The sequence below is a fragment of the Heterocephalus glaber genome, unplaced genomic scaffold (assembly GCF_053883595.1).
Source record: "Heterocephalus glaber isolate CG9 unplaced genomic scaffold, H.glaber_assembly_v1.0 deba00001689, whole genome shotgun sequence".
Classification (NCBI taxonomy): domain Eukaryota; kingdom Metazoa; phylum Chordata; class Mammalia; order Rodentia; family Bathyergidae; genus Heterocephalus; species Heterocephalus glaber.
Window position 1 is genome coordinate 12,369,994 of NW_028258414.1, and position 14,402 is coordinate 12,384,395.

The 14,402-nt window shown below is 34.4% G+C and overlaps 1 protein-coding gene across 12 annotated transcripts in view; it reads left to right on the forward strand.

Annotated features, from left to right (window-relative positions):
- The window catches only part of Lrrc49 (leucine rich repeat containing 49), a 166,428-nt gene that overhangs the window by 102,603 nt on the left and 49,423 nt on the right, over positions 1-14,402 (forward strand). For all 12 annotated transcript variants that reach the window (XM_087199201.1, XM_087199199.1, XM_087199200.1 and 9 more), the window contains one exon: positions 4,697-4,844. In XM_087199201.1, coding sequence (XP_087055327.1) covers positions 4,697-4,844 — 148 coding nt within the window. The remainder of the gene's footprint in view (positions 1-4,696; positions 4,845-14,402) is intronic.

Here is a 14,402-nt window from a genome sequence, read left to right on the forward strand (position 1 = left end):
ACCAGATGTGTGGAGGGAAGGTGACAAATAGAAGAAATAATACTTTGCCTTGTGTTTCAGTTTTGAAATTATCAGAAGTACTTTAATTTTGCTCAAGCTTTATGTAAACAACTATGAGGGAAAGAGAGAAGCATCTTTTAAACAGCCATCTCAAATTCCAGAAACTGTTTGGAGATTTTTACATTAATAAAATAAATGAATTTTATTAATGCTTGGTGGGAAAAATTACAATGTCTGTTCACATTTACTTATTAAGTAAATTATTCATCACTTGTTAAGTGATTTTTAATCTTACATTTATAAACTCTCATTTTCTCCTGCATATACTGTTTTAAAATTAACTTCCCATAATTATCCAAATAATGTCTAATTATCCAAATAATAAAGTACCATGTTGTGCATATAAATTATGACTCTACCTTTTAGATTAGTAAAAATAAACCCTGAGGTAAAATAATTAATAGCAGAATATCTTTTACCTTGAGTGTAGTGACTATATAAAAAATATTTAAATATGAGAATAAAAATATATGAACTTTATTCTTGCTATGAAACTTGCCTCAATCTTAATTGCCAACACTTAGGTTATTTTCTGTAGCATGAATATTCTATATCTTCTAGTGGGAAAAAGGAATTTTCAATACAAAGCCTGAATAAATGAAGGGTTTTTAGGCTTAAGAGTTGATATTAGTTATTTGAGTCACTGATTTCTAATATAAATGAGTTTCACCAAGCTCCTCTAAGGTATTATTTTAAAAAGTGATTGTTCCCTTCTTTTAAAAACAAAAATCCCAATTGAAATTCCAGCGTGTTATTTTATAGATATCAACAAATGGGTTATTCTGGCCATGACCCAGAATAGTGACACAGTGCTGAAAGGCAGTGTTGGAGCATACCCTAACTTATTCCAAGACTATTTTGTATGCTTAAAATAAGGAGATGATAAACCTACAGTTTCACTAGTCATGCACCTTATTGCCATAGGAGGAGATTCTCTTTTTCCTATTCACAACACTCAAAGAGAGGGAGCATAATAAGAACACATGTCACAGGGAATACACTTAATAGATGAGGTACATTAACCATATGGAAAGTTCAGTTTCATTTAGAGTGCCTTTGTCGATGTTAATCTCATTGAAGTTGAAGGAGTAACTCTCTATGAGAGGTTCTCATGGAGAGATGGTTTAACCCCATAGCAAAGATACATGATAACAATAAGGTCTCTCAGCACTAGCAAGTGGTGGTGATGTTGGCAGGTAAGGCTTTGGAGGCAAATATGCTTCCATAGCATAAACTCTCAATGTGTCTGTCAAAACTGTGGATTTATATATGTTTTGGAGTTCAGTAGTTGAAGCCAATCACATGTTGTCTGATAAGGTGTGATATGATGTAGCATTCTCCAAGGAAGATGATTACAGTCCATGTTTTTATCATAGTAAAACATATCATTCACATAGTAGACTATGTGAGTTTTGGAGTCATTTCAAAGCTATGCTACAAAGACCTACTATAAAGCCACAGCAATCAAGGCAGCATGGTATTGGTGAAAGAATAGACATATTTATCAATGGAACCAAATTGTAAGCCCCAGAAATGAACCCACACAAATATAGTCAGTTGTTATTTGACCAAAACAAAACAAAACAACACAGTGAATGTAATAGAGAAAGGATAGTCTTTTCAAAAAATGGTACTGGAACAATTGTATGTCCACATGGAAAACTAATATCCTTTCATTAAATTAACTCAAAATGGATCATAGGCCTAATGTAAAACACAAAACTATAAAAGTTCTAGAAGAAAATTTAGGAGACATTCTAGTCAACCTTGAGTTTGGCAGTGACTTTTTAGATGCAAAGCCTAAAGTATGATGCATGAAAGAGAAAATTGATAAATCACATATCATTAAAAGGAAAAACTTTTGCCCTGTGAAGGACACTGTTATGAGAATAAAAAGACAAACCATAGTCTGAGATAAATATTTGTAAAACATATATCTGATAAAAGACTTATGTCCATAGTACTAAAACTTTTAAAAACTCAGTAAGAAAACAAAGAATCCCATTTTAAAATGGGAAAATAGCTGAAATCACAAAGAAGATACCTAGATGGCAAATATGCATATAAAAAGTTGCTTGACATTCTTTGTCATTAAGGGAGAGCATATTAAAACAATGAGATGTCACCACACACCTATTGGGACAGGTAAAACCCCAAACCATGTAAATACCAAATGCTGATGGGGATGGGTAGCTGTAGGAATGCAAGAAGGTGTAGCACTTTGGAAGACAGTTTGGTGGTTTCTTACACAGTCAGAATAAACCTAGTCTTACTATATGATCTAGCAGTTGTGCTCTAAGGTATTTGCCCAACTGATTTTAAAACATGTCCACACAGAATATTAATAGCAGGTTATTCGTTATCACAAAAAAGTGGAAGCAATCAAGTTGTCCTCAGTAAGTGAATAGATAACGAATATTACTCAGTGGTTAAAAAAAAAAAGCAAAACTCTGACGCCATGAAAAGATATGGATGAATGCATGTTAAATACATATTGCTAAATGAAAGAAGTTAGCCTGAAGAGGTTACATACTAATGTATATGATTCAATTTATATGATATTGTGGAAATGGCAGAACTATAGAGACAGTAAAAACATCAGTGGTTGCTGGGAATTTGAGGGAAAGAGAGAAGGTAAAGGAACAAGTAAAGCATGGGACTATCTAGGTGGTGAAAACTATTCTGTATGATACTTTAATGGTGGATACATGATATTATATATTTGTCAAAACAAATATGATGTGAGTGAACATCATAAAGAGTGGACTTCAGTGTGTGGAAATTTTTTTAAGTAGTTTAGGTGCTTGGAAGATCCTGGAAAGGAATGCAGAATATGACCAGAGAATCTAACTATATTTCAGATGTATGGAAATAACCTTCCTGAAGGGGTGGGGAATAAGCACTGGCCTACATACCATTGGAAATGAAACTCTGGGACTAAATGCAAAAGGAATTATACCTAATCATTGTGCTTCAGTTGATAAAATTATTTTCCACTGGGGCTATAGGTTGGACATTCTGATAACCTCTATGTATACACACTGGAATTGAAAAATCAAATAAATGAGTAGCAGATGGTGGAATCCAGATTTCTCCTTGTTGGAGTAGGAATTTCCAGATAAGAAAGGGGAGGAAATAAATATGAGAAAAGGAAAAAATGGAAACAGAGTCTTTGTAAATAGGGAAGGGTGGAGGGGTTGAAGGGAGAGCAGGGGAATGGGGAAAAAAATAAGAACCAAGATATATCATGTAAAGGTACAAATTCCGAGTGATGAATGTCATGATGTCATCAGATTGTTTGCCAAAAATGTACCAATGAACTTAATGAATTTAAAATTTTTTTTAAAAGAAAGGGGAGGAGACTAGAATGAGCCATTTGGTAATGGATTAGATTTGGAGATACCAGTATGAACTTGAGTTATAGACACAGATGGCTACAAAGAGAAATGTTAAGACCTATATATAGTGTACACAGGTTAAAATATACACATGCATTTCCCTTCTCTCTCAGCTGAGGGACCTAAAAGAAATGACATTGTAACACCAAAAAGTACACCTATCCCCTATGTTTGTTTTTAATACCATTCTCTGATGAAAGGATCCTTGGGGAAATAGCTGATTCTAGGAATGAAGCAGGCACTATAGTAGATGAATCTAAAAAATCATAGTTAAAGAAACATTCAAAAAGAAGAAAGAAGAAGGAGGAGGAGAAAGAAGAGGAAGAGGAAAGGAGGAGAAGTGGAAGAAAAGGAAGGAAAAGGAAGAGGAAGAGGAAAAACCACATCCATGAGAATCAAGGAATATAGGGGCCAATTCAAAAAGCTTCCAAATGGCCAAAGATGGAACACATTGAACTGTAAAATAAACAAAGTAGTATTGGACTGCAACCCAAAGTATAAGATAAATATCCATCGGTCTAAACTTATATAAATAAAAAATGGACCAAAAAAATCCTCTGTGAGGAAAAATTTCCAATAATTTACCTGTTACTCTGACCTCAAGGAGGGGAGCTTCCTAAGTGTAGGCAGCATATCATATAACTAATTCCCTCCTAAGATGTTAGTGTGAAATGAAGGGGAGAGAAAGGGGACTTTACACTGGAGAAACCTAAAAAATACTCCGTTGGCCAGATCAATGCTGATAGGAAGTGATGAGTCATATTAATAGTATGTACCTTAACTCCAGTCTAATCATGAGAAAATATCAGACAAATCCTAATAAAAAATAGCTGATGAGTATTCTTCAAAGCCTATCAAGGACATCAAAACAATGAAAGTCTAAGAAACGTCACGGCCAAGAAGAATCTAAGGAGACGGGACTACTAAATGTAATGTGGGCTCCTGAGTGGAATCCTGGAACAGAAAACAACATTAGGTAAAACCAAAGAAATCTAGATGAAACTTGGACTTTAGTAAGAATGTTTTGATATTGGTTCACTAATTGTAACAAATGTGCTATAGTAATACAAAGTGTTAATTCAATATTAGGAGAAATCACATGAAGTATATTGGAACTCTCTGTACTATCTTCTCAATTTTTCTGTAAATGTGAAATTGTTCTTTAAAAAGTCTGTTAAAGATTGAAAGTATTATTTGCAGGCCTCAAAATAATCCAGTGGTTTCTGTCTCTTCTGCAGTTTTGACAGTGTTTCCTGCCTTGCTGACTCTACTTCCCTCTCAGACATCACTTTTGATGGCAACCCAATAGCTCAAGAGTCATGGTACAAACACACTGTACTTCAAAATATGACACAGCTGCGCCAGCTGGATATGAAGAGAATCACGGTGAGGACCTTCCAAAGCTTTGCCTTACTGTTCGGTTTAGTGTGGTGTGGGAAACTGGGGTACCTGTTCCTTGCTTGAAATGCTCCTTCATTTTAATTAATTATGAAACTTTGGATTATCATAACTGTATACTTCATAATTATAATTACAGAGATTTTACCACCTGCCCCCACCTCCAGTTTCATCAAATAGGGCTTTAAAAATTCCTAGCCTTCTATTTAATCATCATGCTTATTTTCATTCTTGTTTAATATCCAACTAAAAATTTATTTTGGAATAGATGAGTGAGAACTTCATTAAGTGACATAGTGTAAGAGGTAAGAACGTATATTCTGGAGCCAGATGGCTTGAGTCTGAATCCTGACTTGACCACTTTCTAGCCATGTGATCTTTAGTAATTTACTTAATCATTTTTCTCGAAGTAAAATAAGAATTGTAATTATGCTGTGCCATAGAGTTGTTGTTAAGATAAAATAAAATATAAAACTTTAGAAGAATGTGCAGCTCCTATAGTTATTATTGTTGATGTTATACCTCCCAAAGTAGCTATCTCTATATTTTATTTATGTTATCTCTATTTTATATTTCCCATAATCAGATAATTTGGTATGGATCCTGATCTAAAAGAAGTCCTATATATGATACCCCCTCTTTTTAGATACACAATGCACATTAGCATATTACTGGTACCAAGAAATTCTGTAGTAGAGACCTGCCTGGTTTTGTTTCATTGCATTCCAAATTTATTTGGATATTTTCACAGAAAATATCTATTAAAGACCTCAGCTTGGTTATCTATTCTAGAAAAATATCCCAAGCCTCTACCTTTCTTTTCCTCTTCTAGACTCTGCTAATTCTGATGTGATTAGCTAGGTTTGCTCAGCTGCCAGAGGACTTTTTATATCAGCTTCTCAGTGTGTGTGGTTTTCATTTATGCCTCAGCAATATGATGACTACCTAGGGTAGTCAGCAAACAGTGAAAAGTGTGGCTGAATTCATAAATACCAGGGTTTCCTTGGGTTTGCCCTCTCTGGGTTCCATGATGTAGATGTGCTTCTTTTTCCTGCTACACTTCTTCTACACTTAGATTTGAGAGGTTTCTGTAATAGGGTGTGTATTAGATACTAGAAATGACAAGATTGCGATCATAGTTCATGCCCTGAAGTTACTTATAATCTGCTACAGAGACAGGCATGCAGCTAGATTGCAATGCAAGTGACAATCCAGGTAAATGAGATAGCTAGACAGATCAATATATGCATAAACACACAAGGCAAAATAATAACAAAGAGCAAAGTAACTCCTAAGTCTACCAGAGAAATAGGAATAGTTCCCATGGGGAAAATATTTGACACACGAAGTAAAGAGTGACAGAGAAAGAGGATGTATCTGTGGAGAGTAGAGGTGTGTGAAATGCAAAGGAATGCTGAGAGCATAGAGCATATGACAGCAGCAGTTCAGCGTGGCTCAGCATTGTATATGGGGAGAGTAAGGAGAAACAAAGTCTGACAGGCATGGTCTGGGCATTTCATGTCATAAGAAGGAGTGTAGATTGTTTGTCTTGGGCATAGTAGGATGCGCCCTGGAAGAGTTTAAGGATGCTTATTAAAAATAGCTTGCCTATTAAAAAATCCTGTCTATCTGGATAGCAGCCTGAAGCATGAATTGGGAAGAAGGGCATAGATGATGAGATGGATCAGGGTAAGGGACTCTGAGCATCTGACTCAGAGGAGTACTGAGACATAAGATGTGCTGTCCATTGCTGGCCTCAACTCCTATTTTGCTTTTGTTATTTCTCCTAGGAAGAATGGCTTTTAGTCTACTAAGAGTAGAATAAATATTAATAAGATAAAGATGAAGCCTAGCTTAGGTGAATAGATAAATGTGAGTCCAGGCCCATCTAGAGGTAGGGCTTGGCAAACTTTATCTGGAAAGGACCTAAAAGTAAATATTAGGCTTTAGAGTCTACACAGTCTCTGCTGAAACTACTCAACTCTTACTGTAGTGTGAAAACAGACATGGACAATCCGTAAATGAATGAGCATGGCTTTGTTCCAATAAAAAAGTTATTTGCGAAAGTAAGTGGGAAACTAGATTTGCCCTGTGGGCTGGAATTTGTCAATCTTTGATCTGGAGAGCTGAGTAAGTTTACTGGACCATTGAAAGTTGGTATCTGGGATGTGGTGTAGAATAATATAGTCACTGAAAGTTAAGGTGAACTAATCTGCCTTTTTATCACAAAAGGAAAAAACATAAACTTCCCAAATTGTGATAATTTGCTTATGAAAGAAATCTAAACTGGATTATTAAAGGGTAGTTGGTGAATACTTAAGGACTTGATCACTAGAAGGCAGCATTAATTCACTAAAAATAATTCAAGCCAGTAAAATAGTTTCCTATTCTAGATTATTTTTTTAACTGACATAATATTTGTACATATTTGTGGGACATAGTAAATATATGTATACAATATATAATGATCAAATAGGGTAATTATTAAAATACCCTTTCAGAGAAGTGCTACAGACAATATTTTGGTATTCGAGCAAATCATACGGCAAAGGCTTCTATGACATCATTTTGAGTAAGCTGTATGACAACATGGTTAAGTAGATTTTTGATTCAAATATATCCACAGAACACAAAGAGTGGATTAATGCTAGCCTTTCTCGAAATCTCTACTGACATGTCACAAGGGGTTTTCCTCTGGTCCATTCTAGTCAACAGTGTTTGTTAATGTGTACATACAAAAATATTAGTGTTATTCTGATAAAGTATGTGAATGACAGAAACTGCAGAAATTAGAGGTGCTAATATATTTGTTGCTCGGATCAGAATACAACAGTAGCTCCATTGTCTAGCACTGGGTTTAGCAAACTACAGCCTATAGTCCAAATGTGTCCTATAGCCTATTTTTGTGTACCTGTCATGCTAAGAATGGTTTTGAGAGTTTTAAAACATTGTTGAAAGAAAGAAAGAAAGAAAAAATGAAAGAAAGAGAAAGAAAAAAAGAAAGAAATGATAGAATGGAAAGAAAGGAAAGAAAGAGAAAAAATGTAGATGAATATGAGCTAGAGATCATATTTAGCCCTCAAAGACTGAAGTATTTACTCTCTGGCCCTTTGCAGAAGTTTATTGCCCCCTCATCTAAAAAAATAAGCAGAGTTTAATAAGATTTTTAAAAACACACAAATTGAAAATGTTGGACTTTTCCACATAACAACAATCAGACAAAACAATTCATAGCACAAGTGCAGGGTTATGGAAGATGAGACTTAGTAGCATGCGTGAAAATAACTTACATTAGAATTGATAAGTTCAAATTGAGTTAATTATGAGATGTGATGGAAGTTAATATTTAAACATTTATTTATAAAAATAAACCAGAAAATATAGTCATTCCATTTTTTTCCTTCAATGGTCAGATTACACTTAAACTATTAGTTTTAGAGGAGTAATGGCAATGAGAATCATTTCCAGGGAACCTTGTTTGATTAGTTAACAAAAGATACAACATAAGGAAGATATTACAGTGGCCTCCAACTTTTCACAACTGTTCAAAAAAGACAGATATAGACACACTTTGAAGAGATAGAACAAGGATCATTATGCAGAAAATTCTGGGAGGCAGAATTTTCTCCTTTTTATTTCTAAGTCCCGATTTAGGGAATCCAGATAGTTCTCATAATTGTAAAAGAGAGACAGTATCATAGTTGGCCTAGTAGGAACTTGTTTACAATTTTCTCTCCAAAAAACTAGAATAGCTCATCTCAGACAAAAGCTCATCTCAGTTTCTTGTTATAGTAGACATTACAAATGCTGACCAATGATTTGTTTTGCTCTTTTTTAACATGTGGAAGATGACGTTTTTCTTTCCCTCTAAAGTTACATGTGATCGTGTAACTAGCTTTGGTTAATGAAATGTGAACAGAAGTAATGTTTCATTTCCAAGCAGAAGCATTCAGAGGCCAATGCACGATTCTCTACTTTTTTTCCTGTATGGTGGTCATCATGGAAACATATATTGAGTTGTCATTAGATCACATCGTACATAAATACATAGCCGCTACAATGAAGATACTTGAAGTTTTCTTTGCATGATCAAGAAATAAACTTGTCCTAAGGCAATGTCAGTTTTGAAGCTGTTAACAGCAGCATAACCTGCCCTAATCTGGCCTTTCTCCTCCCCTCCACACCTCAGTATTGAGCTAATGATATTCCTGGGCCCAGAAAAAGCCGGGTAAGAGGGCATCTTTCCTTCACTTTAACACTATGACCTTGGAAGAATAAATTTCCTGTATTAAAAGAGATTGTTTTAATGAAAAATATTGTCTGTGGCTTAGAGAATAACAATAAAAAACTTTTTAGTCTGTTTAAATAGTTTGCATATTCAAAGAAAACAATGTTTATAACTATCTAGTCTCTAGTATGTGGTCAAAAAGTACATTGCCACTTAAGTTTCAAAATTCCATGTAAGAAATTGCTGCCTGTATTAAGGCTATGTTATTTATTCTGGAGGAAAACTTCTCATATATACGTTGTTTTAGAGCTGTAATAATCTAACAAAGTGTAATGTAGGTTATCAAATACCTATTAAATCATTGTACTACTTAATTATCTTGAAATTATTTCTATAATGGGTGTTCACAGTCAAACCAAAGTACAGTTTTATGGGTCCCAGATATATCCCTTTCTTTTGCCACATAAAGAATATGGCTCTTGTCCCAAAAGATGGATTATTATCATGAAGGTCCCAGAATTTTATAGTTTTACCAACAAATTTATAGCTTATCTTCACAATTAGAAGTTTATTTTTGTTTCTAAATTTAGTTGTTCTATAATTATTTGGGCTGAAATATAGCCATCACATGTAAAAATTCCTTAAGACACTCAGTATTTAAATTGATTTGGTGTAAATCCAGTTTTCCAAGGTTTAAATTTCCTTTTAAAGCCCTACTGTCTTTAATAGATGTTCAAATTCTTTTCAAAAATCTGATGAAATCATCTCTTAAGTATGTACAGTACGTGATCCATGCAGTTTCCAGTCCTGTTTGAAATTGGCTCTGAATAACCAATCTGTTTCTAGTTCACATTTTATAGATGAATCAACATTGAACATCAGTATACTTTTACTCTTATAAAAGTTCACTCTGAAATAGGTTAGTACCAAATCAGTGTTTACTAAGAGAATTTAATAGAATTATTAAACCAGCTATTTGGGGAAGCTAGGAATCAAAGTTCTAAATTTTTTATTTAGTTTATTTCTCTGGTTACCTCTATCTAGTTTCTTCAAATTAAGAATAATTATTTTCCATATTGTAAAGGCACTTTAAATCACCAAAAATCACATTAAATTTTATTCCCTTTAAAACAAGTAAGTCACACGGCTGATTACTATTGAATTATAACCTCTCTTTTTTTTAACCTCTCCTTTTTTATCTCTCTAAAATTAGTAAAATATCTAGAACATACAAAGAATTGAGAAAAAAATCAGACCCCCCCCAAATTTAAAGACCTAGTCCAAAAATGGGCAATTGAAATGAATAGACACTTCTCAGATGAAGAAGTACAAACACCAAATAAACATATGAAAAAATGTTCAACATCACTGGTCATCTCAGAGATGCAAATTAAAACAATGCTGAAATTCCATCTCACTCCAGAAAGAATGGCTGCTGTCATGAAATCAACCAATAATAAATTCTGGTGGGGCTGTGAGGAAAAAGGAACCCTACTCCACTGTTGGTAGGAGTACTGATTGGTGCAACCACTGTGGAAATCAGTGTGGAGATTCTTTAAAATATTAGGATTAGAGGTTCCATTTGACCCAGCTATTCCCCTGTTTGGTGTCTTCCTGAAAGAATTAAAAGCACCATACCACAATGATATATGCACACCTGTGTTTATAGAGACACAGTTTGTAATAGCTAAATCTTGGAAACAACTCAAATCCCTATCAACTGATGAATGAATAAAAAAGATGTTTTTATATACAATGGAGTACTGCTCAACCATAAAGAAGGATGAACTTGAGACATTTATAGCTAAATGGATGAAACTTGAAACTATACTCTTAAGTGAATAAATCAGACACATATGTGTAAATATCGAATTTTCTCTCTGGTGTGAGAAACTGAAAGGATACATAAGGACCAAAATATATAATCGATAATATGAAATAGAAAGAAACTTCAAAAGGAAAAAGAAACTATAAAGAGGGGAGGGGGAAGAGGAAGGGAAAAGAAAAATGAGAAAAAGAGAAAAAAATGGCAACAAAGCTTCTGTAAATAAAAAGGGAAGGGGGTTGAAAGGAGGGAAAGGGATCAGGAGAAAAAGAGCAGTCGAGTTATACCATATACAGGTACAAAATCCCTCTGATGAATGTCATCATTATGTATATTTAAATTGTACCAATAAAATTAATGGAAATAAATAAAATGAGTACAATAGCCAGGCGTCATGGCACACTCCTGTATTTCCAGCACTCAAGAGACTGAGGCAGGAGGATTGCCACGAGTTCAAGACCAGCCTGGGGCTATATAGTTAAATTCAAGGCTCGCCTAAACTACATAGTGAGACCCTGTCTCAATAAAATAAAATAAGTAAAATAAATATCTTTGCTATAAGACATATTGTAAGCTGGGCACATTAGTGCATGCTGGTAATCCCAGCACTCAGGGAGGCTGAGGCAGGAAGATTACAAGTTTGAGCCCATTCTGGGCAACTTATCGACTTAGTGAGATCCTATCTCAAAATAAAACTAAGAAAAGGGCTAGGGATGTAGCTCAGTGTGAAAGCCCTGTGTTCATTCCCCCTTATCACAAGTAAACAAAAATATTGCAAATTCCATTTCTAGCAAGAGTTGGCTTCTGGTCTTGATCCTGACTTTGATGCTAACGGTGTGATCTCATATGTTACTAACTTTTCAGAGCATTAGTGTCCTCATTTCTAACATTAGAATCTTTGAGTGGGTACTTTTCTCATTTTCTCTTTTCAACTCTGTATCTCTGTATTTTTTAAATGTACTTTTTTAGCCTAAGTTTTTGTTTTAGGGAGCATGTATAATGGCCCTCCTTCAAGAATATATTTCCATAGCCTCTTTGGTCTTCCAGGGTTCTTTTTTTTTTTGGCAAGGTAGAGGCAAAATCTTTATATGTAGATGCGATGATCATTTACAGAGCAAATACTAAGAAATCTCTAGGAGCCCCTAGAACTTGTATTTGAATTTAGCAGGATTAGAAAACATGAGGTATATATAAAAATTCAGGTCTATGTATACTTGCTATAAATGAAGAATTGGATATTGAAATTTAAAAGTTATGTAGGAGTACAAAGGACCTAGAAAAGTAAAAAGAAAAGAATGTGTTGGAAGCCATTTAGTACCTAATTTTAAGACTTCCTCTAAAGCTACAGTAATCAAGGCAATGTTGGTGTAAGGAAAGACATGTAGATCATTGGAATAAAACAGAGAAGCTAGAAATAGAACCACACATATATGGTCCACTGAGTTTTGAAAGATTATTTAACATTAACATTTTATAGAATATAAACTCAATTCAAGAGCAGAGGTAAAGATAGTGCTTTCAGCAAATGGCACTAGAACACCTGGTATCCATATATAAAAAAATTAACCTCGGGTCAGGGATTTAGCTCAGTGGTTTCGCCGCCTGCTGTGCAAGCGCAAGGACCCAAGTTCGATCCCCAGTGCCAAAAAAAAAAAAAATTAACCTCAACCCTTTATTTCCATACATAAAAATAACTTGAAAGGATCTATGAACCTAAATATGAAAGACTAAAACTATAAAACTTTAAGATGAAGTTATAAGGGAAAATGTTTGTGAATTTAGGTAGACAAGAACTTCCTAGGATACAAAAAACATGACATATAAAAGAAAAAAATTGATAAATGAGATCCCATCAAAATTTAGAACTTTAAATGACATCATTAAAATGAAAAGTAGTCCTTAAACACACCATATTTACAATGCATATAACCTATGACCAGAGTATCTAAAGAACTCTTACAGCTCATTAATAGACAACTCAATTAAAAAGTAGACAAAAGAAGATGATAAATAGCCAGTACAGCACAAGGAAAGGTGCAACACTAGAATCAGAAAAATACTAATCAGTACAATAACAAGATTGAGTTATACACTCATTAGGGAGATGAAGTTAAAAGTTTTAAAAGCCTTGTCATGACTTTTTCTTTTTGTTGGATTCTCCCCCTTTGCATTTAATTTGTCACGGCCAACGAATTCGTTCTACTGGGCTTCCTGGGGTTGTGATCCTCATTATCTTTTCCTAGGATATTGCCTAAAATTTTTTGGAGTGCTGGTTTGGTATTCATGAAGTTCCTAAGGTGCTCCTTATCATGAAAGTATCTTATTTCTCCATCAATTTTGAAAGATAGTTTTGCAGGGTACGTCAATCTGTGTTGGAGGCTGTTTTCCTTTAGGGCTTGACAAACGTCACTCCAAGCTCTTCTTGCCTTGAGAGTTTGCTTTGAGAAGTCTGCTGTGATTCTGTTGGGCTTTCCTTTGTATGTGATTTGTTTCTTTTCTCTCACTGCTTGTAAAATTTTGTTCTTCCGTTGGGTTTCTGGAATCTTAACAATTATATGCTTATGTGTAGATTTTTTTTTTATCAAGACTAGTTGGAGTCCTATATGCCTCGCTTATCTATATGTCAAGTTCTTTTCCCCTGCTTGGGAAGTTTTCTGCCCTCACTTCTGTGAACAGTTTTTTTTGTGTGTCATCTGCACTCTCTCCTGTTTCTTCATTGACTCCAATCAGTCTTATGTTATTCGTTGCACCATCTAGCAGCTGCTGGATCAATTTCTCATGGTCCCTTACAATTTTAAAGCAATTTTTCTTTTCCTGGTCACTAATTGCAATCGTATCTTCTATATCTGAAATTCTATCCTCACATTGGTTCATTCTGCTGCATAGACTTTCTTCCCCCCCCCATTAACTTTATTGGTACATTTTAGGTATAAAATACGGTTACATTCATCATTGGGATGTTGTACCATTACATGAGTCTCTTGGTTCTTATTTTTTTTCCCCCTTCCCTTGCCCTCCCTTCACCCCCTCCACCCTTCCCTATTTGCAAAGACCTTGTTTCCATTTTTTTCCTTTTCTCATATTTTTTCCTTTCCCTTTTTTCCCTTCCCCTACCCCTCCCAATTCCCCTGCTCTTTTACACCTTTTCTTCCTGTTACACAATATCAGTTATACATTTTTTAAAATATAATATTAAGATCTAGGAGACATTACCACAGATTTTACAGAATTTAAAAGGATATAGAAATCATATTACAAAAATCTTTTTTGAAATAAATTTGACAACTTCTAAGAAGTACCCTGGAAGACAAATTAATAAAATTAACTCTGGAGGAAATATAAAATTTGAACAGCACCTATTAAAGAAAGTATATTCCTAGCTTGAAAACCTACCTATATGACAACAGCAGGCTCATAAACATTTTAACTGATAAATTATATCAAACAATTAAAGCAGAAAAAAGAAGGAACACTTCTCCCCTCATTTTAGGAA